This window comes from Phyllobates terribilis, unplaced genomic scaffold, assembly GCF_046119375.1.
Source record: "Phyllobates terribilis strain yellow unplaced genomic scaffold, ASM4611937v1 Scaffold_11__3_contigs__length_659146591, whole genome shotgun sequence".
Classification (NCBI taxonomy): domain Eukaryota; kingdom Metazoa; phylum Chordata; class Amphibia; order Anura; family Dendrobatidae; genus Phyllobates; species Phyllobates terribilis.
The window spans coordinates 185,071,118-185,093,347 of record NW_027362771.1 but is presented as its reverse complement, the minus strand read 5'-3'; the positions used below and the strand labels follow the sequence as shown (position 1 = coordinate 185,093,347).

At 39.4% G+C, this 22,230-nt stretch overlaps 1 protein-coding gene across 2 annotated transcripts in view; it reads left to right on the top strand.

The window, feature by feature from the left end:
* Positions 1 to 22,230, top strand: part of SYT1 (synaptotagmin 1) — a 926,879-nt gene that overhangs the window by 687,362 nt on the left and 217,287 nt on the right. For both annotated transcript variants that reach the window (XM_073651880.1, XM_073651879.1), the window contains exon 9: positions 1,543 to 1,710. In XM_073651880.1, the coding sequence (XP_073507981.1) occupies positions 1,543 to 1,710 (168 nt within the window). The remainder of the gene's footprint in view (positions 1 to 1,542; positions 1,711 to 22,230) is intronic.

Below are 22,230 nucleotides of genomic sequence, written 5' to 3'. Positions count from 1 at the left end.
TGAGTTTCTGGGATCCAGATAGACTCTTGCATCTTTCATCCAGCCACTGACGTTTCTGGATTGTGAGTCAAGGGGAAAGCAAAATAATTGTCAACAGGTCTACGGGAAAAGGTAGTTGAACTGTATAACACAGGAAAGGGATACAAAAACTGTGATTAACAAATGGAAAATCAGGGGCTCTGTAAAAACCAAACCACAGTCAGGTAGACCAACAAAAATTTCGGCCACAACTGCCAGGAATATTGTTTGGAATGCAAAGAAAAACCCACAAATAACATCAGCTGAAATTCAGGACTTTCTGAAAACTAGCGGTGTGGTTGTTTCAAGATGCACAATAAGGAGGCACTAGAAGAAAAATGGGCTGCATGGTCGAGTCGCCAGAAGAAAGCCATTACTGTGCAAATTCCACAAAGTAGCTCGTCTACAATACGCCAAACAGCACAGAGACAAGCTTCCAAACTTCTGGAACAAGGTTTTTTGGAATGACGAGACCAAAATTTAACTTTTTGGCCTCAACCATAAACTTTACATTTGGAGAAAGGTCAACAAGGCCTATGATGAAAGGAACACCTTTCCTACAGTAAAGCATGGAGATGGATCGCTGATGTCTTGGGGATGTGTGAGCTCCAAAGGCACAGGAAACTTGGTAAAAGTTGAAGGAAAGATGAATGCAGCACGTTATCAGCAAATACTGGAGGCAAATTTGCACTCATCAGCCCGGAAGCTGCACATGGGACGTACTTGGATGTTCCAACATGACAACGATCCAAAACACAAGGCCAAGTCAACCTGTCATTGGCTACAGGAGAACAAAGTGAAGGTTCGGGAGGGGTTATCTCAGTCTCCTGACCTCAATATCATTGAGTCACTCTGGGGAGATCTCAAGTGCGCAGTTCATGCTATACAGCCCAGGAATTTACAGGAACTGGAGGCTTTTTGCCAAGAAGAATAGGTCTTTACCATCAGAGAAAATAAAGAAACTCAACCACAACTACCACAAAAGACTTCAAGCTGTCATTGATGTTAGAGGGGGAAATACACGGTATTAAGAACTGGGGTATGTGAACTTTTGATCAGGGTTATTTGGATGTTTTTGGTTGTCATTAAGATTTAAAAAGAGAAAACACAGTAGTTTGACAATAAATGGCTTCACCCAACCAATAACCATGAGTGGAGAAAAAGTTTTTTTGTTATCATTCATATTCTCTGAAACAAGGTCAAGAAAGGAAAAATTCTGCTGGGGTATGTAAACTTTTGAGCACAACTGTAGTAAAGATAGGGTCACATAAAAAAGATTAATATAAGTTCCTCAGTTTTGACATTTAGGATGTTTGCTTTTTTTCCTTTTCCGCCAAACTTTTGAGCACAACTGTACATACTATTCTGGAACATCACTCTGCATTGTGTAGATTGAGATTACAAATGTGAGAAATCATATATAATCTTGGCTTGGTATTTAAACTCTATAGAGAGGAATGAAATATGCTTTGTATTGTTACATTTCTAGAGTTGAATGTCATCTCTCTTTTGCTCTATTTTTAGCTGATGGTGGGGATAATTCAAGCCGCTGAGCTACCTGCTTTAGATATGGGAGGTACATCAGATCCTTATGTGAAGCTATTTTTGCTGCCAGATAAAAAGAAGAAATATGAAACGAAGGTCCACAGAAAGACCCTTAACCCTGTATTCAATGAACAGTTCACATTTAAGGTATTTCTATTGATTCATAACTATTGCATGGTATTTTTAGAAATTATTGTATTATGTTTTTGCTGTTTAATATCTTGCCTATAAAACTGGTATCCTGATAAGACTTAAAACTTAGCACAAAAAACATGGATAAAATGGTTCTAGAGTAGCTCAATCAATGAAAATGATCAAAATAGATTTGCCCCAATTCATCATTTAAGTTTTTTGTTTTAAGTCACTTTCTGTTTTTGTCTTGTGGTATTAGTTGCCCTTTTTGGCACCAAATTCAATAAAATGTTGTAAGCGATTCATGACTTTGGTGCAAAGTAAAAAAATGGGCTTTTTCCTGTCTTGAACTTTTTGCAACTTTCCCTTTTGCTCCCAAAGTCACACATACCAGTGTCATCAGTGTTTTTGATCAGTGTGTCATGATGGTGCCATCAGTGTTTTTCCAGTGTCATCAGTATTTTGGATCAGTGTGTCTTCAGTGTGCTATCAGTGTTTTTCTGGTATAGTTAAAGAAAAAGAAATTCTGAATCTTCTATACTTCGCAATGTTAAACACGTACAGCACATATGGCTGGCACACGTATTCTATTGGCCCTTGTCATCCATGCCGCCGATAAACAGTTATGTCTCCGTGTGTTTTACATGGACACATGTAAAAACACAGCCATGTGATCAGCCCCATAAGTTATAGTAGGTGCATGTGGTATCCATGAAAAAATGGCACATGTACCGAAAACAGCCTAAGCCTGGCAAGATGAAATCTACTAATGTATTATCGCTCTTGAGTTGAAACTCAAATTAGGCAAACCTTACCTCTAGCTACCTCTAAAGGCTAAATTCAAACATAGCATTTTACAACTTTTTTTTGTGGAGTTAAAACAAATCAGAAAAAGAGTTAAAAATGTAAAAAAAAATAATGGCAACTAAAAACCTTATAAAAATGGAAAAAAATATTTTAATTTTAAATATTTAAAAAATCTGAACAAAGAATTGTGCAGAACCTAACAGGGCCCATCCACTTTATTTTCGTAAAAGAAAAAAGCTTAATAGAACATTTTAAGGCAAAGGTTTAGTGCACATTCATATAGTGACAGAAAAGAGTCATGTCAAGCAGGTCTACATGTTCCTGCTGATTTCAATGGGATGCAGTATATGCTTTAAAGAAGCAAGACAACTAACTGTAGCAGAAGCCTCTTTGCTGGGTATCTGCGGTAGGACAAAAGACTGCTAAGACCTGCCCCTTTGCTAAGGTGGTGAGGTTTAAGTGGGTCACCAGCCACAGATATAACCCTCTTGTTCTCTGCAGGATTTTGAGAAGATTGACTGTCTCAGGATCATGCAGAAAATGCTGCAGACTTTTCTTCTTTAATATAACCATACACTTATAGGTTTTGTATTTCTTTAATAAGCCTTGTGGTTTCCTCATTAACGGGAGATGATTAGGCGAACCACTTTGTGTATGGACAAAGAATTGTCCTGTGTAATATAGACGATGGTGGACACAGACAATAGAGACCTGCTGTGCAAGAACTAAATATGGAAGCTCATCATAAAAAACATCATTTTTCCAATATAACAATACAATAGTAATTGTAATCTCTGAAGTTTATTAGCGCTTACTCTTGTGTGCAATCTAGTTGATAGTAGGAAACAGCTTTTAAGATGAGAGTGGGACCCTAACCCATTAACCCCTCTGCAGCTGTACAGGTTGCACACAAGGCTTTCACACAGGAGGTGCTGGAGCACCCTTACTGTCATTACCCATAAGGACTCAACTCTATATGCATCCCCACAGGGATTTCTCTCATACGGTTTGGACCATCACAGCCTTCCCCAGAGCGATTTATGTGAGCAAGGCCCAGGAGCGGGCCGAAACGTAAAGGTCGCCTCTAAACAAAAGAACTGTATTTTGTCCGCCACTTGCACATTTTTCTATATATCATTAAAACTTTTGCATTGAATCTCCTGAAAATTTCTATACTACAGGTTGCACCAGTGGTATATCCACCCTTGAACATAAATATACTGTACTGAACTGTATATAAAGTGTCACTATGTAAGCTAAATTAGTAAAGCATATTCAGAGGTATTGCCTTGATTATTTCACTATGTAAGATTTTGGTTTATTGAGCAATACCTTTTTGTTGACCATTAGATTGAGCTTTTCTTTTTACACCATTTTTTACAGTATAAAATGAAATCACATTTCATCAGTTGTGCAAAAATGTGCTTTTTCATCTCAATATGACCTAACATGCTACAGTCATGGCACCCTTGAAATTGTTCCAGAAAATGAAGTATTTCTCCTAGAAAATTATTGCAATTACACATGTTTTGTTATACCCATGTTTATTCCCTTTGTGTGTATTGGAGCAACACAAAAAAACTGAGAAAAAAATCCAAATTAGACATAATTTCACATATAACCCCCAAAATGGGAGGAAAAAATTGTTGGCACCTTCAACTTAATATTTGGCTGCACACTGTTTGGAATAAATAACTGCTTCTTACACCTCTCAACTGGAATTTTGGAGCACTCTTGTTTTACAAACTGCTCCAGTTCTCTCATATTTGAAAGGTGACTTCTTCCAACAGCAATTTTAAGATTTCTCCACAGGTGTTCCATGGGATTTAGATCCAGACTCATTGCTGGCTACTTCAGAAGTCTCTGGCTCTTTGTTTCCATCCATTTCTGGGTGCTTCTTGGGATGCTTTGGGTCATTGTCCTGCTGGAAGACCCATGACCTAGGACGCAAACCCAGCTTTCTTACATTGTGACCCAAAATACTTTAGTAATCTTCACACAGTCAAGACACCCAGTGCCTGAGTGACTTTGAACCTTTGCCATATTTGATTGCAGGTATTGTGTTCTTTTTTTGTAGGCCTCATTCTGTTTTTTCATAAACAAAAGAATGATGTGCTTTACCAAAAAGCTCTATCTTGGTTTCATCTGTCAAAAAGACAATTTCCCAGAAGGATTTTGGCTTACTACTCTGTGTCAGCAGTGGGGTCCTACTGGGTCTCCTGCCATAGTGTTTCATTTCATTCAAATGTCGATGGATAGTTTGAGCTGACACTGATGCACCCTGAGCCTGCAGGATAGCTTTAATTTCTTTGGAACTTGATTGGGGCTGCTTATCCACCATCCAGACTATACTGCATTGAAACCTTTCATCAATTTTCCTCAACCATCCATGTCCAGGAAGATTAGCTACAGTGCCATGGGTTATAAACTTCTTGATTATGTTGTGCACCATGGACAAAGGAACATCAAGATCTCTGGAGATGGACATATAACCTTAAGATTGTTAATATTATTCAACAATTTTAGTTCTCAAGTCCTCAGACAGTTCTCTTCTCCTCTTTCTGTTCTCCATTCTTAGTGTGGCACACACACAGACACACAATGCAAAGATTGAGTCAACGTCTCCCCTTTTTATCTGGTTTCAGGTGTGAGTTTCATATTGCCCACACCTGTTACTTGCCAGAGGTGAGTTTGAACGAGCATCACATGCTTGAAACAAAGTTGTTTACCCACAATTCTGAAAAGTTCCAACAATTTTGTCCAACTCATTTTTGGGGTTTTGTGTGAAATTATGTCCAATTTGCTTTTTTTTCTCTGTTTTTTATGTTGTTTTAATACACAAAAAGGAAATAAACATGTGAATAACAAAACAATTTGTAATTGCAATAATTTTCTGGGAGAAATACTTCATTTTCTGGAACAATTTCAAGGGGGACAACACTTTCGCCCATAACTGTATGTACAAATAGCTGCCATATATTATTCTATGTACACTGTAATGCAGAATATATTCGGGCATGTGCACAAAATCCAATGAAATCTGACATAGATAGTAGTCACTGACTGATTTGCAGCATATACTAAAAATTGATGTATATATGTATGTATGAGATAGATAGATATGAGATAGATGATAGATAAATAGATCATTATGAGATAGATAGATAGATAGATATGAGATAGATGATAGATAAATAGATCGATAGATAGATAGATAGATAGATAGATAGATAGATAGATAGATAGATAATTCCCCAATTCCCAGATCACTGAGACTATAACATAAGGGCCAGAATTAGAAGGTTTTGGAGGGTATAAAGCTTTCACTTCCTATTTTATTATTTCTCATCTAGTAAATAATCCCTGACCCTCGGTTGCTTTCCATGTGTCAGGTAATTCAATCTTTCTCAAGCTAACTGTATACTAAACCTTGTAAAACATGCTATGTCTAGCGCTGTTAGGCTTGTGCTGTCATTCTCAGTCAAAGCATTTAAAGAAGACTTTTGACTTTAAGAAAACAAATAACAATCCTGATGTTCCCTTCTTCTAGTAGCATTTTATTGTAATACCATGAACGATTGCCCAGTAGGAGGTGGAGGCTTTCAGCGGGTGCATGACCCCTATTTAATGGAAAGGTAGTACATAATGACTTATTTACAATGCCTCTCTGAGTATAGGACATTGCCTCTGTTCTCTTTGTAGTTCATCGCAACATTGTAGTGCTGAAAAATGCATGTGTTGTGATACCACAGCCTCCCATCGTAACATTATTTTGACTCAAACTATATTTTTGGGGAGACAGAATTGTTAAGTTTGTGGTAAAAAGTCACTTCTCATTCCTCATTTTTCACTGTGTTGTGTCAGCTCCTAAATATCTTTTTAACGTTCATCCCATTTGTTTTTCTCGAGGCTGTTTTCATTTCAACAGCATGCTCAGTCTTTCGGGTGACAGCTCTAGTTCACAAACAGAGACAATAAAAGATCTAGGCTCAATAATCACTCAGTAAGATAGATATCCCTACAGGCTTTAGCCTTTACTGTGTGCTAAAGTCTTCTTGACCCCTCAAGTAAAATCCTATCACAATAATTCTTTTATCTTCTGTTTTATCATAGACGCTACCAAATTCTTAAAATCCTTCTAAAAGGAAAACAGTATAGAAACTATGATTAAAAGCTAGTTCATAATAGAGTGAAATTTTTATAATGGCTTTGTTGATTTTGATATGGATATAGCTATTCCTTGCTTTTTTGTTTTTGGGAAAGTGGATTCTTCAAATGTTCATTTAATTACTTGGGAATATTGAGGGTATTTCTAAATTTAATTCACGAGAGTTCTCATTTCATGGATATTTCATGAAGTTTAGAATATTTAAAGGTAAAGCAAGCGTCACTGTGCGGAACCATTTTTTTTAGTCTAACCTGCAGCCTTATGTTTTATTAGAACTCTTTTTACGGCTATAATTATTATTTTTAAATATTTTAGTTATATACAAATAAATACCTGACAAACCTTACAAGTTAGAGTGATATCTGTCCAAATAGTCCAAATAAAAAAATGTTTTTTTAATAATCTATTTACTATTTTAGAACATATAGACTCCAATGTAAATCTCCCTCAATCGGGACCCGCTATATAAGAATAAAAAAATAGCTTAAAAAAGTGGTTCTCAGTATGGGGGAACGTGCGCATAGTTGTAGTACACAGTCATTCAGTATTTTAGTGGGTACAACTTGATGCAACTCTTTTTTTTTAGAAAATCAACAAGTCCCTTAAAGGGGATTACTTCTTTGAACAGTGCCTACTGGTTAGAATTGCTCCTTGACAATGAACTGTTAGCAAAGTATTTACCTGCTGGGACCTTCAGTAATCATCTATAATCTGTGGGGGAACCTGGCTACAAGTGCTCAATTTTCTTCCAGAATCACCACAGGGAAAATTAGGCATTTCACAGTTCTCATTTACATAAATGAGTTGCATTTGTAGCACAAGACAACCCCAGTCCCATCCATTTGAAGAGACATTCTTTATAACCTCACACTATAATGATCAAGATGAAGAGAGCTGAACAGGAGACACCATCTATTAACACAGAAATCCCTAACAGTTTATATGAAAATAGGACTTACTGTAATGATGCTTTAATATTTATTATCAGTATATTCAAAAAATTACAAGACTAGAAACCATACTCAAGTTTAATAGCCTAGCAGTATTAAAGAGGTTGTCCACTATTTTAATATTGATAAGCTATCCTTAGATTAGGTCATCAATGTCTGATCAATGGAGTGTGACACCCTATACCCACGCTGATTGGCAACCGGAAGTGCTCAGTTACAGAGCTGCTCTTGTCTAGTGACAGTGGCCACAGCCAGATACTGTACACCCACCTCCTATTCAAATTAATAGAAGGAGCTGTTTCGTAAATGAACACTTCCGGGCCTCACCGGCACTGAGAACAACTGATTGGCAGGGGAGCTTGGTGTTGCACCTCACCTATCAGACATTGATGACCTACCCTAAGGATAGATCATCAGTGTTAAAGTAGTAGACAACCTCTTTAATGCCTAGTACAGTAAGGTGACCATGTTTTATATGTACTGCATTTTTTAGGCTTCTAGTGAAATTGCCAATGTATTTTGTGAAACAGCACTAAAGTAAAGACTTTATTTTGTTTGTTTTCTATTTTTCATTTTGTGGGTATCATTCAAAGATAGTACTTTAGCAAAGCCCAAAAAAAAGAAAAATGTATTATTTCATGGAAATATCCAATCTCTAAAAGTAATGGCCAGCCGAATCCCCAGTTCATCAAATAATACTAATGTCTGAAATAAGCGATGAGTGAATTTATTTTAGGTATAATTGAATTGTACTCAAATTGTGCAGAAATCCTTATTCTTCAAACTACAGATTTTTTCAAATTTGCTCCATGCAAATTCAGCAAATTGGCGGCCAGTCAGTGCATGAAAAATAACCAAAAAAACAACTCACCTTCCCAGCATTCCCTATAGCCAGTCATCCGGTCATCAGCACCTCTTTGTTTCTTCTTGCCCTGTGCACAATTTCAATCATGGCCCCGGCTTCTGGCTCGACAAGGCCTCTGACCAACATCATTGTGTGAGCTCTGTGCTATCACTTGGGCTATGTGCATTATTACATTGCGACATCACAGTGTTACAATGCACGTCATGCAAGTGACAACACCTCGGGCATGCACTGTGACATTTGAAGCCTAGTCGAGCTATTGCCTGGAGTGAAGAAGGTTGGAGAGAATCCACGCAATGGGGGAAGGAGAAAAGGAGAGGCACTGAGGACCAGACGCCGGGCTGTAAACACGATCAGACAGGTAAGAGGTGAGGTGAGTATTAATTTTGTGTAGTTTTTTATTAACATCTGACACTTATTATGCTGTGGGGTTTGGAGAGAGCCCGGAAAACAACAAGGCACATCCAATTTTCAGCAAATAATTTTATGATTTGCCAAATTTGAATCTCAGCAGACCTACTCATCTCTATCTGAAATGTTTCACCCGTGCATATATGTAAACCATCCCCCTCAACCATGTTATGCTTAATTATAACAGAAAGCCATTTCATGACTGTCAGGAAGATGGATAGAAAAACAATCTCGGCTACATTACTGAAGCATAAAAATGGGTTAATTCATGCAGTTAAGGAGAACCAGCAACATAAGTGAACGCTTAATTTCAGCAGTTGCATTAAACGCTATGTTTTCCTTTACATATCAATAAGACTTGGGTTCTCAAGTTCACTGTTCTTTTATTCTGGTTCTGCTGTGCAAGGAAAATAACAGATGTGTCTCTGGTTTGCAGTCTCAAAAAGGATTACACCATTTCAAATAAACATGTCACTGTTGAATCACCAAAGATGCTAGTACAGAATATAATTCCATGTTATTTCAGTTCTGAAAATGTTCTTCCTCATACATATATCCAAGATATATAATGCACAGAATGTGAAAGTGTTTTACCTTAAACATTATAAATAAGGCGCTTGGTTAGGAGTCATTCTGTGGAAAGTAAGTTATAGGAAAATACTTTAAAAATGAAATCAAGGGACAAATTTTGCTAGTTACCAAACAATGTAAATTGGCAAAATGTTTTCTAAGATTGGCCATGATTTTGGAAGGATTCTAATCCATGTTCTCAACTCATGATAAAAAATACATTATTTCTTTATACTAAAAAAATGGAACTGATCATGTAAAATTCACAAAAAACTAACAAATGAAAAAAAGCAAATATTACATTCACTATAATGCAAAAGAAAAAAAACTGAAAAATATGTTTACATTTATTGAAAAGCACCACATGCAGAACTGATTAAAATGAAAGAGTTATTTGTAACATTTTTTAAAAAACAAATCTGATGTCAGATTAGATCGATATATGCTTTGCTGATAGTGTGAACTCAGTATAATAAAATATAATGGCTATAGTACTGTATAATATCTGGTAATATATACAGTGAAGGAAATACAGTGCATTGTGAAAGTATTTGGCTCCCTTGAACTTTTCTACCTTTTGCCATATTTCTGGCTTCAAACACAAAGATATAAAATTCTTATTTTTTGGGGACGAATCAACAACAAGTGGGACACAATTGTGAAGTGAAACGAAATTTATTGGATATTTTAAACTTTTTTAACAAATTCAAATCTGAAAAGTGGGGCATACATTTTTCGGCCCCTTTACTTTTAGTGCAGCAAACTCACTCCAGAAGTTCAGTGAGGATCTCTGAATGATCCAATGTTGTCCTAAATGACTGGTAATGATAAATAGAATCCACCTGTGTGTAATCAAGTCTTCGTATAAATGCACCTGCTCTGTGATAGTCTCAGGGTTCTGTTTCAAGTGCAGAGAGCATCATGAAGACCAAGGAACACACCAGGCAGGTCTGAGATACTGTTGTGGTGAAGTTTAAAGCCGGATTTGGATACAAAAAGATTTCCCAAGTTTTAAACATCTCAAGGAGCACTGTGCAAGCGATATTGAAATGGAAGGAGTATCAGACCACTGCAAATCTTCCAAGACCCGGCCGTCCCTCTAAACTTTCATCTCGAACAAGGAGAAGACTGATCAGAGATGCAGCCAAAAGGCCCATGATCACTCTGGATGAACTGCAGAGATCTACAGCTGAGGTGGGAGAGTCTGTCCATAGGACAACAATCAGTCGTACACTGCACAAATCAGGCCTTTATGGAAAAGTGGCAAGATGAAAGCAATTTCTCAAAGATATCCATAAAAAGTCTCGTTTGAAGTTTGCCACAAGCCACCTTGGAGACACACCAAACATGTGGAATAAGGTGCTCCGGTCAGATGAAACCAAAATCAAACTTTTTGGCCACAAAGCAAAACGATATGTTTGGTGTTAAAGCAACACAGCTCATCACCCTCAAAACACCATCCCCACTGTCAAACATGGTGGTAGCAGCATCATGGTTTGGGCCTGCTTTTCTTCAGCAGGGACAGGGAAGATGATTAAAATTGATGGGAAGATGGACGGAGCCAAATACAGGACCATTCTGGAAGAAAACCTGTTGGAGTCTGCAAAAGACCTGAGACTGGGACGGAGATTTATCTTCCAACAAGACAATGATCCCAAACATAAAGCAAAATCTACAATGGAATGGTTCAAAAATAAACGTATCCAGATGTTAGAATGGCCAAGTGAAAGTCCAGACCAGAATCCAATCGAGAATCTGTGGAAAGAGCTGAAAACTGCTGTTCACCAACGCCCTCCATCCAACCTCAATGAGCTTGAGCTGTTTTGCAAGGAAGAATGGGCAAGAATTTCAGCCTCTCGATGTGCACAACTGATAGAGACATACCCCAACCAACTTGCAGCTGTAATCGCAGCAAAAGGTGGCGCTACAAAGTATTAATTCAAGGGGGCCAAATAATATTGCACGCCCCACTTTTCAGTTTTTAACTTGTTAAAAAAGTTTAAAATATCCAATAAACTTCATTCCACTTCACAATTGTGTCCCACTTGTTGTTAATTCTTCCTAAAAAAATTAGAATTTTATATCTTTATGTTTGAAGCCAGAAAATGTGGCAAAAGGTGGAAAAGTTCTACGGGGCCAAATACTTTCACAATGCACTGTAATTATTTGATCCCTTGCTGTTTTTGTAAGTTTGCCCACTGACAAAGACATGAACAGTCTATTATTTTAAGGGTAGGTTAATTTTAACATTGAGAGATAGAATAGCCCAAAAAAATCAAGAAAACCACATTGTATAAATCAAATAAATTTATTTGGATTTTGCAGTGAGATATAAGTATTTGATCCCCTACAAACCATTTTGAGTTCTGGCTCCAACAGACCAGTTAGAAACTCCTAATCAACTCGTTACCTCCATTAAAGACAGCTGTCTTACCTAGTCACCTGTATAAAAGACTCCTTTCCACAGACTCAATTAATCAGACTCTAACCTCTACAACATGGGCAAGACCAAAGAGCTTTCTAAGGATGTCAGGGACAAGATCATAGACCTGCACAAAGTTGGAATGGGCTACAAATCCATAAGTAAGACTTTGGGTGAGAAGGAGACAAGTGTTGGTGTAATAGTAAGAAAATGGAAGAAATACAAAATGATTGTCAATTGACATCGATCTGGGGCACCATGCAAAATCTCACCTCATGGGGTATCCTTGATCATGAGGAAGGCGAGAGATCAGCCTAAAACTACACGGGGGTAACTTGTTAATGATCTCAAGGCAGCTGGGACCACAGTCACCAAGAAAACCATTGTTAACACATTATGCCTTAAAGGTTTAAAATCCTGCAGTGCCCGCAAGGTCCCCCTGCTCAAGAAGGCACATGTGCAGGCTCATCTGAAGTTTGCCAATGAACACCTGGATGATTCTGTGAGTTATTGGGAGAAGGTGCTGTGGTCAGATGAGACAAAAATTGAGCTCTTTGGCATTAACTCAACTTGCCGTATTTGGAGGAAGAGAAATGCTGCCTATGACCCAAAGAATACCATCTCCACTTCTCCACTATCAAGCATGGAGGTGGAAACATTATGATTTGGGGGTGTTTCTCTGCTAAGGGCACCGGACTACTTCATCGCATCAGTGGGAGAATGGATGGAGCCATGTACCGTAAAATCCTGAGTGACAACCTCCTTCCCTCCGCCAGGACATTAAAAATGGGTCGCAAGACAATGACCTAAAACATACAGCCAAGGCAACAAACGGGTGGCTCAAAAAGAAGCACATTAAGGTAATGGAGTGGCCTAGCCAGTCTCCAGACCTTAATCCCATAGAAAACTTATGGAGGGAGATGAAGCTCCGAGCTGCCAAGTGATAGACTCAAAATCTTAATGATTTAGAGATGATCTGCAAAGAGGAGTGGACCAAAATTCCTCCTGACATGTGCACAACCCTCATCATCAACTACAAAAACATCTGACTGCTGTGCTTGCCAATAAGGGTTTTGCCACCAAGTATTAAGTGTTGTTTGCCAGAGGAATCAAATACTTATTTCTCATTGCAAGATGCAAATAAATGTATCTAATTTATACAATGTGATTTTCTTGATTTTTTTTTGGATATTCTATCTCTCAATGTTAAAATTAACCTACCCTTAAAATTATAGACTGTTCATGTCTTTGTCAGTGGGCAAACTTACAAAAACAGCAAGGAATCAAATAATTATTTTCTTCACTGTAGGTCATGAACTATTTCCAAAATACCTACAGTATACAAAAATTAATAGTGAACACACCTGTAGATGAAGCCGATTCCTTTGTATGGGATATTCAATCAATAACAAATTCCTTCTCAGTTTGGCCAATAGAGAAAAGATCCATTGATATTGTCTTCAAGCACAACAGAGCTACAGTGACATATAAAAGTTTTGGGCACCCCTGGTCAAAATTACTGTTATTCTGAACAATTAAGCAAGTTGAAGATGAAATGATCTCTAAAAGGCCTAAAGTTAAAGAAAACACATTTCCTTTGTATTTTAGGCAAAAAAAATATATAGATATTTTTTCATTTTTTACATTTTAAAAATTACAAAAAGGAAAATGGGCTGATGCAAATTTTTGGCCACCCTGCATAGTTAGTACCTAGTAGCACCCCCTTTTGCAAGTATCACAGCTTGTAAACACTTTTTTTAGCCAGTCAAGAGTCTTTCAATTCTTGTTTGAGGGATTTCATCCATTCTCCCTTGGGAAATTCTTCTAGTTCTGTGAGATTCCTAGGTTGTCTTGCATGCATTGCTATTTAGAGGTCTAGCCACAGATTTTCAATGAGGTTCAGATCAGGGGACTGTGAGGCCCATTGTAAAACCTTCAGCTTGTGCTTTTGAGGTAGTCTATTGTGGATTTCGACATGTGTTTAGGATCAATATACATTTGTAGAAGCCATCCTCTTTTCAACTTCAGGTTTTTTTCACAGATGGTGTTATGTTTGCATCAATAATTTGTTGAAATTTCATTGAATCAATTCTTCCCTCTATCTGTTAAATGTTCCCCATGCCATTGACTGCAACACAACCCCAAAGCATGATTGATCCACCCCCATGCTTAATGGTTGGCGAGATGTTCTTTTCTTGAAATTCTGTGCCCTTTTTTCTCCACACATAGCTTTGATCATTATGGCCAAAGAGTTCTATTTTAATCTCATTGGTCCACAGGACTTGTTTCCAAAATGCATCGGGCTTGTTTAGATTTTTTTTGCATACTTCTGATGCAGAATTTTATGGTGAGTATGCAGGAGATATTTTCCTCTGATGACTCTTCCATGAAGGCCATATTTGTGCAGGTGTCTCTGAACAGTAGAACAATGCACCTCAACTCCAGAGTCTGCTAAATCTTTCTGAAGGTCTTTTGCTGTCAAGTGGAGGTTCTGATTTGCCTCTGTAGCAATCCTATCAGGAGCTTGCACTGAAATTTAGCTTGGTCTTCCAAACTTTATCTTGAGCTCCACTGTTCCTGTTAACTGCCATTTCTCAATTACATTTCGAACTGAGGAAGCGGCAACTTGAAAACGCTTTGCTATCTTCTTATAGCCTTCTACTTCTTTATGGACCTCCATCATTTTCAGAGTGCTAGGCAGCTGCTTAGGAGAACCCATGGCTGCTGTTTTTTGGCACAAGGTTAGAGGAGGCTGGTTTTTTTAAAGCTGGGAAATTTGCATTGCCTGGCCTTTCCTAATGATGATAGGGAACAAGCCATAACACTAACAGGCTAATTAAGGTCTGAAACCTAGGTCAAACTTATTTGAGCACACAAATCTCCAAGGGTGCCCAAACTTTTGCATTGGCCCACTTTCCTTTTTGTAATTTTTAAAATGTAAAAAATTACAATATAGATTTTTTTGCCTAAAATAGAAAGGAAATGTGTCATCTTTAACTTTAGCCCTTTTAGAGATCATTTCATCTTCAACTTGCTGAACTGTTCACAATAACAGTAATTTTGCCCCAAACTTTTACATGCCACTGTATATGTTCAAAGCCTATCATACAGAAGCCTTACATTTCTATGCTATAGTGCCATAGACAAGCCATGTGCTGCCATATAGTGTCTTTTTATTACACAGTATTATGGAGGTATACTTCCCCAGAAGCAATATATTGGAAAGAATATATGTAATATTCTATATGAAGAAACACAGCATTTTTTGCTGTTGTAATTCTTGTGGATTTTTTTTTTTAAATCTACCTATGTCTATGAAAAAAATTGGAAAAAATGGAAATTGCAGGTTCTCTATGCAGTTAACCTTTAGACTTCCATAGGTGTTATATTAAAGGGAATCTATCAACAGCTTTTACCTATGGAATCTAAGAGCAGCATGATGTAGGGACTGAGAGCCTGATTCCAGCAATGTATCAGTTATTGGACTGTTTAGTGCAGTTTTGATAAAATCTGTGTTTTCTCTGCTATAGATGTAGTAGTGTTATGAATGCTGAAATATGTAGTGATATTAATGCTGAGCTGTGTATTACCACACCTACACCCCTGATTGGCAGCTTCCTGTGTATACTGTACATTATGAGCAAGCTGTCATTCAGTGGTGTGGGCTGGGTTACATAGATTAGCTGGACTACCTGGCATGGGACTCCTGCAGTGATAATCTTCTGAAGATAAAACACTGATTGTATTGAAACTACAGCAAGTTGTTGAGCAAGTGACACATCGAACACAAAATCGGGCTCTTTGCCCCTGCATTATGCTACTCTCAGATTAAATAGCAAAAAACTGGTGATGGATTCCCTTTAAAACCATATATAAGGCCGAAGATTTCAAAAAATGATTGAAAAAAAATATCAGGTTTCCATTTAATTTTTAACCAATGCTCAAACCAATCGATTGAATGACTTTGGTAACAAAGTAGACGATGCCTTTTGGAGGGATAGTTGTTAACAATTCATCATAATGTGCCCCAGAATAAAGCACATGTGATCTGAGCCTTAACCTGCATACCACTTGCACTTGTTATTTTCATGACTTGACTCTATTCTCTCTTCATATTTCTTGTCTTCCTTTCCATCTGTCATGTCAGTAATTAGCCCATGGAAATCATACAATTCCATAATATAAGCTTTGTACAGGATGCCAAGAGCAACAGTGATACACAGTTGCTGAGTTTCTGTAATAATTTTATTATTATACTGAGTAACTAATAATTTTTGGAGATAATTTGTGATTTGCCCTTAGCGCATTGAGGCATTCTTTATTTATCTCTCTTGTTATAATGAAAAAACCCTGCGGTAGAATAACTAGTCATGAGGCAGCTGTGTTCTAGCACAAATGCAAAGTTGCCTGCCTTAAGGACACAGTACATCAGATGCAGCCATGTTGACATTCACTGGCTACATAACTACACACCAGACTAAGTCTAAAATGTATTACAGCTCCAAAGTGCAGTGAACTCCCCTCCTTCGTCTGTTCTGCCTGTAGCATTAACAGCATGGATGAAAAAGTACACATTCTGCAAATTGTAATAATTCCTAAAGCTACAAATAATACACTGAGGACTCAGAGATATCCTGAGAGGCTCTAATAAATTTAGGAAGTGTCAACTACGGAATATTACCTGCTTTGACCTTTACAAGTATTACTAAAATACCTTACAATTTCATAAATGTTCATTCTCCTGCATCCAGCAAGTTAGACAGATTTTAGGAGTAGAGAAACTCAATCTGCTAAGGATTCATTGAAAGCATTACGAATAGCGCTGAACGAGCACTAAAATGCTTGGGTACTCGTTGCTCGAGTTGAGCAAATTGGAATGCTCTAGTGCTCGGACCGAGTAACGAGCCCAATCTAACGCCACCCCCCTGCGGTCTGCAGAGGTCCTAAAAATTGGCCAAATCGATGGGAACAGTCCTCAAATGACATGAGAACAGCATGGGAAGGACCCCTGCAAGCATCTCTGACTCCCAGGTCACTGCTGTCAACAATGTTGTCAGAGGTTTTACGCCAATAAAACAAAACCAAAATGGATTTTCCAGGGAAAAATGTTAAGGAACATCCTTTTCAGGGTAATGACTTGTATATAAGGCAAAATAAATATACAAAAACAAAAATGCTCCTCCACACCTTGGGCTATGTTCACACATAGCGTTTTTGATGCGTTTTTGCACTTTTGCATTGCTTTCAACCGTGAAAACTGCATTCACAGGGAAATGTAATTTTACCTTTTTACTACCTTATCTGGCCATGTGGTGTGTGAGACATGATCAGACACATTCATACAGTGCTGAAAAGACATGGGAACAGCATGGGGAAGATCCCTGGAAGCATCTCTGACTCCCAGCATCTCTGCCTAAAACTGTCTCATCAGACATGATCCTATATTACTGCTGTAATAATACAGACATTTTTGGCAACATGACAAATATTAAACTCCATTTAAACTGGGCAAGGTGTGTGTCAAGGGTCGGTGGAGTGGACATTATGATGATGGTGATAGTGCACGCAGAGGCCGTGGGCAAGATGAAACAGTACCTGGTGAGGGAGCTCAACAAACACCCATATCATGTCGAACTACCTTCCTGTCCAAATTTCTACGGGGCCGCGGAACACCACTATTGAAGCCAGAGCAGTGTGAAAAGGTTGTTGGTTGAATAGCAGATAATGCTTCCAGTCAGTCTGCCACCATCACCACCCTGTCTTCAACATGATCCAGTCTCAGTAGCCATGAGTCTGGACCACATTATTAGTATTACTTTAGTGCAATTTATTACATGGTGCTTTACATGTGAAAAAGGGGTATACATCGCAAAAACAATTACAATAATCTTGAACTAAAATGTGACAGTGACTGGTACAGGAGAGCAGAGGACCCTGCCCTCGAGGGCTCACAATCTACAAGGGATGGGTGAGGATACAGTAGGTGAGGATAGATGTGGTCGTGCAGTAGTAAGGTGGAGCAAGGGTTACTGCAGGTTGTAAGCATATCGGAAGAGGTGGGTCTTCAGGTGCTTTTTGAAGGTTTCAATAGTAGGTGAGAGTCAGAAATGGTGGGCTAGACCGTTTGAGAGAAGGGGGGATGCACAGGAGAAATCTTATATGCGACTGTGGATAGAGGAGATAAGAGGGGAGTAGAGAAGGAGATCTTGTGAGGGTCGGAGGTTGCGTGCAGGTAAGTACCGGGAGACTAAGTCACAGATGTATGGAGGAAACAGGTTGTGGATGGCTTTGCATGCCATGGATAGGGTTTTGAACTGGAGTCTCTGGGCAATGGGGAGCCAGTGAAGGGATTGACAGAGAGTCAAGGCCAGGGAATAGCGAGGGGACAGGTGGATTAGACGGGCAACAGAGTTTAAGATAGATTGGAGGAATGTGAGACTGTTAGAAGGGAGGCCACAGAGCAGAAGGTTGCAGTCGTCGAGAAGGGAGATAATGAGCCTGTGCACTAGTGTTTCTGTAGATTCGTGGTTGAGGAATGTGCAGTTCCGGGAGATTTTTTTTTTCTTGGAGTCGGCATCTTCCTCACCCTGATCCTCCTTCCTCCCACCATTCCAAGTCCTCTGAGACAACTGATCCCACATTTGGACACTCCGAAGAGCTGTTTTGTTCATCTTTTCATTTATAGATTATAGCCTTTCGCTCAATCCGCTCGGAAGTTGGAAAGAGCTTGGATATGTGGTTTGAAGGAGAGATTAGAGTCCAGGGTTACCCCAAGAGCTGTTCCATAGATATATTGGGCCTCTTGACCGACCAGCTTCGAGCAGGGCAACAAAAGATCGCATGTAGTGATTTGAGCAGCCATGGTCACCCGAAGGTGACGGTGGGAAAGTGCAATTACTGTCGCATGATGAGACACAATGGACAGAAAGTCAGGAGAACCAGGGTGCGGTAGTGGAAGATGAAGCGGTAGATGATGAAGTCACTGACCCAACCTGGCAAGGGGACATGCAGAGCGAGGACAGCAGCACACAGGGGGAGGGAGGCGGGTTGGGTGATAATGAGGAGGTGGAGGAGGAAGAGAACATAGACAGATGTACTCTTGGTGAGAACAGGGAATTCTTGGCTGTTGGCAGTCTGGCACACAAGGCCGACTTTATGTTTCGCTGCCTTTACTGTGACCATCGCGTTGTATGCATTTTGGGCATTACAGAAAACTGGTATGGCACAAGAGAAATCTTGGAGATGGGGGTGTGAGGTTCTGATTAAGAAGGATGTCAGTCTTAGATCAGTTGCAGAACGGAGGGCACGAGAGGGGTGATGATACACAGAAATGAGGGATGGTGTAGAACTATGGACAGCTTGGTGGGTGAGAGATGAGTTTGTATTGCATTCTGTAGTGATTGTTTAACCTAACCAGTGCAATGACTGGCACAGGGTAGAGGTGGCGGAGAAGCGGCTTGATAGAAATACGACCCTGGCTTCTGCATTCAGAAGGGATTAGAGAGGAGAAAGTTTGTATAGAGGGAGACGGATTAGAAGAGAGTTGCAGTAGTGAATAAGAGAGACAGTAAGACTTTTTGCAATGTCAAAGGTGAGAAAAGGTTGAATTCTGGAGATGTTTTTAAGGTGCAGGTGACATGAGCGAGTGAGTAATTTTCCACACTGAATAAAGGAAAGTTGTGTGTCAAATATTACTCCAAGACAGCAGGCGTGCCGAATGGGAGTTATGGTGGCACCACCTAACAGAAATTGTAAAGTCAGGTATAGGTAGGTTAGTAGATGGAGGAAAACGAAGGAGTTAATTTTTGGGGGATATTAAGTTCAGGCTCTTGTTGAAGAATTATAACAAAAAAAAATTCACATCTGACAATGCTGGCGGCAGAGGTCACAGTCAGACAGTTCATTGGACAACCAAGGAGTACAAGTGAGGGAGACACAAACCAAATGAGGCAGAGGCAGGAGAATGCTGTCAAAGGTCTGGGACAGTTTTCTCAGACCCTCCAAGCGCCCAGGCTCTGATACACTGGGTACTCTGACTAGGAAAGAAAAGTTTGGGAAGATGCTGAAGGACTACCTTGGCGACCATACCTGCATCCTCCAAGATTCCTCTCTGTCTCTGTGCCTTACAACTGTTGGGTATCCAAGCTGGACACATGGCAAGAACTGTCTTTCTATGCCTTGAAGGTCCTGGCTGCTATCGTTTTGTCAGAGATGGTTTTTAGTGCCGCTGGGGGCATTATAACTGATAAAACTGATAGGCGCATCCGCTGTCAACTGAAAATGCTGACAGGCTGACTCTTATAAAAATGAACAAGGGCTGGATTGGGCCAGACTTCTCAACACCACCAGATAATAGCATCAAACATAAACTCAAATCCAGTGGTTATTTTTTGGGGGGTCTATTCCCATGCACCCCTTCACACCCAGACATGGGTATACCCTTCAAGAATTGTTTTATTTTATGTCGCCCTCCTCCTTCTCCTCATCCCCCACCACCATATCACCAGGGTGACCGTGATGCAACAACCACATAATTTTTTAAGGGTGTTTCTGATTAGAGACGAGCGAATATTTCAATATTAGTTTCGGATTACAATGTAATTGTCGAATATTTGCCTAACATTGCCGAATGCCATTGGATTTAATGGGTGCCAAAAGCAAACGCATACACAACACCTTTGAACGGGACCAAAAGCTGCCAAAACACATCAATTTAGGGGCAGTCACCATTGCGCTTTACATGTGAAAAGAGGTTATTGACTGGTACAAGAGCATAGAGGACCTTGCCTCTGAGGACGCACAAATAGTCTATAAGGGATGGGTGAGGATACAGAAGGTGAGGGTACAGCTGGTCGTGCAGCGGTATGGTGGAGCAAGGGTTACTGCAGGTTGTAGGCATGTTGGAAGAGGTGGATCTTTAGCTTCCTTTTAAAGGTTTCAACAGTAGGCGAGAGACTGATATGTTGGGGTACAGAGTTCAAGAGTAGAAGAGAAGCACAGGAAAAATCTTGTATGCGATCATGGGAAGAGGCGATAAGATCTCCGCAGGGTAGGACAGGCCCACCAGAGAATCCTCAGGTGGGCCCTGGCTTCTCCATCAGGAGAGTTAATGATAGCGCAAACTTTGCAGCTGCTATGGGGTTCTTGAGCGGGGGAGAAAGGTGGGCCCTCAGAATTAAATCCTCTGGTGGGCCCAATGTTTTTCAGTCTGACACTGCTTCTCAATGAGAGTTGTATTTCACCACAGATATATTCTTTAGCTCAGTGAAAGGACTGGCATAGAGGGGATCTGTATCTACTCAAGTTGTCATTTCTCCGCCACCAGGTTCCGCCAATTGTCACACACGACCATGCTGTAAGTTCAGTGGTTAGAGCCACAGATCAGGCTGCTATGTTACAGCTTTCAACAACTCTGCAGCGGTGGGCAGTTTGTCACCTAAGCATTAAGCATATTATCTTCAGCACAGCCTGTTGCCGCTTGGCCAAGGAAGTGCTGCAGTGCTTCCAGCCAAACAAGAGGAGGAGGAGGAGGTCCAGGAGCTGAACAATGTGATTACATTGAGGTTACATTGGCGAGTCTGGTTTTTATACTAAAGAAAGATCCTACTGCGTTTTTATTTTTTTAATTTATTTTTTTATGTCTCTTCAAATGTGTATTGGAGTTCGTCCTAACTTTTGGCAGCCCTTGAAATTGCTGCATATGCAATAACAGTATAGGAGACACACTTCTTAATAATGGGAAGGACAATTCAAATAGATTCTATATTCTAGAATATTAACTGTCTTATCTGAAATTCTTTTACGGGTAAGGTATTGCAGTATAGATAGCGTATTACATCGATCCAGCCAGGTATTATTGCCTTATACTGCATGCTGCTGGTGCTGCCCAAAAAAATTTACAATCTATTCTATTCCCTATTGATAATGCTGTTAGATGCATTTACAATAGGGACAAGTGCTGCTAGGTGGTATCATCACCAGCTACAGATGAGTGTTCATTCTGGCCGCATAAATGTCTTCCACAGTCCATAACTTTATTTTTTTTTATTTCTTTGGCCTTATATACAAGTCCTTACCCTGGAAAGAATGTTTCTTAACATTATTTCCATTTTAGCTTGTTTTCTGTATGTTTTTTTTTGTCAGTCCGCTAAATTGGCGCAATACTCTGACAACATTGTTCACAGATATGCTATTTGTCAGCAGCCAACTGTGAATAGGTTTGAACCCACAACTGCAATATTTTAAATGGAGTGTAATATGCTCACAAAAATTGCATGATTATTAGGGTAATCATATGGGATATCGTCTGATGACCACGGTTACAGGCAGTCGCCTAATAATA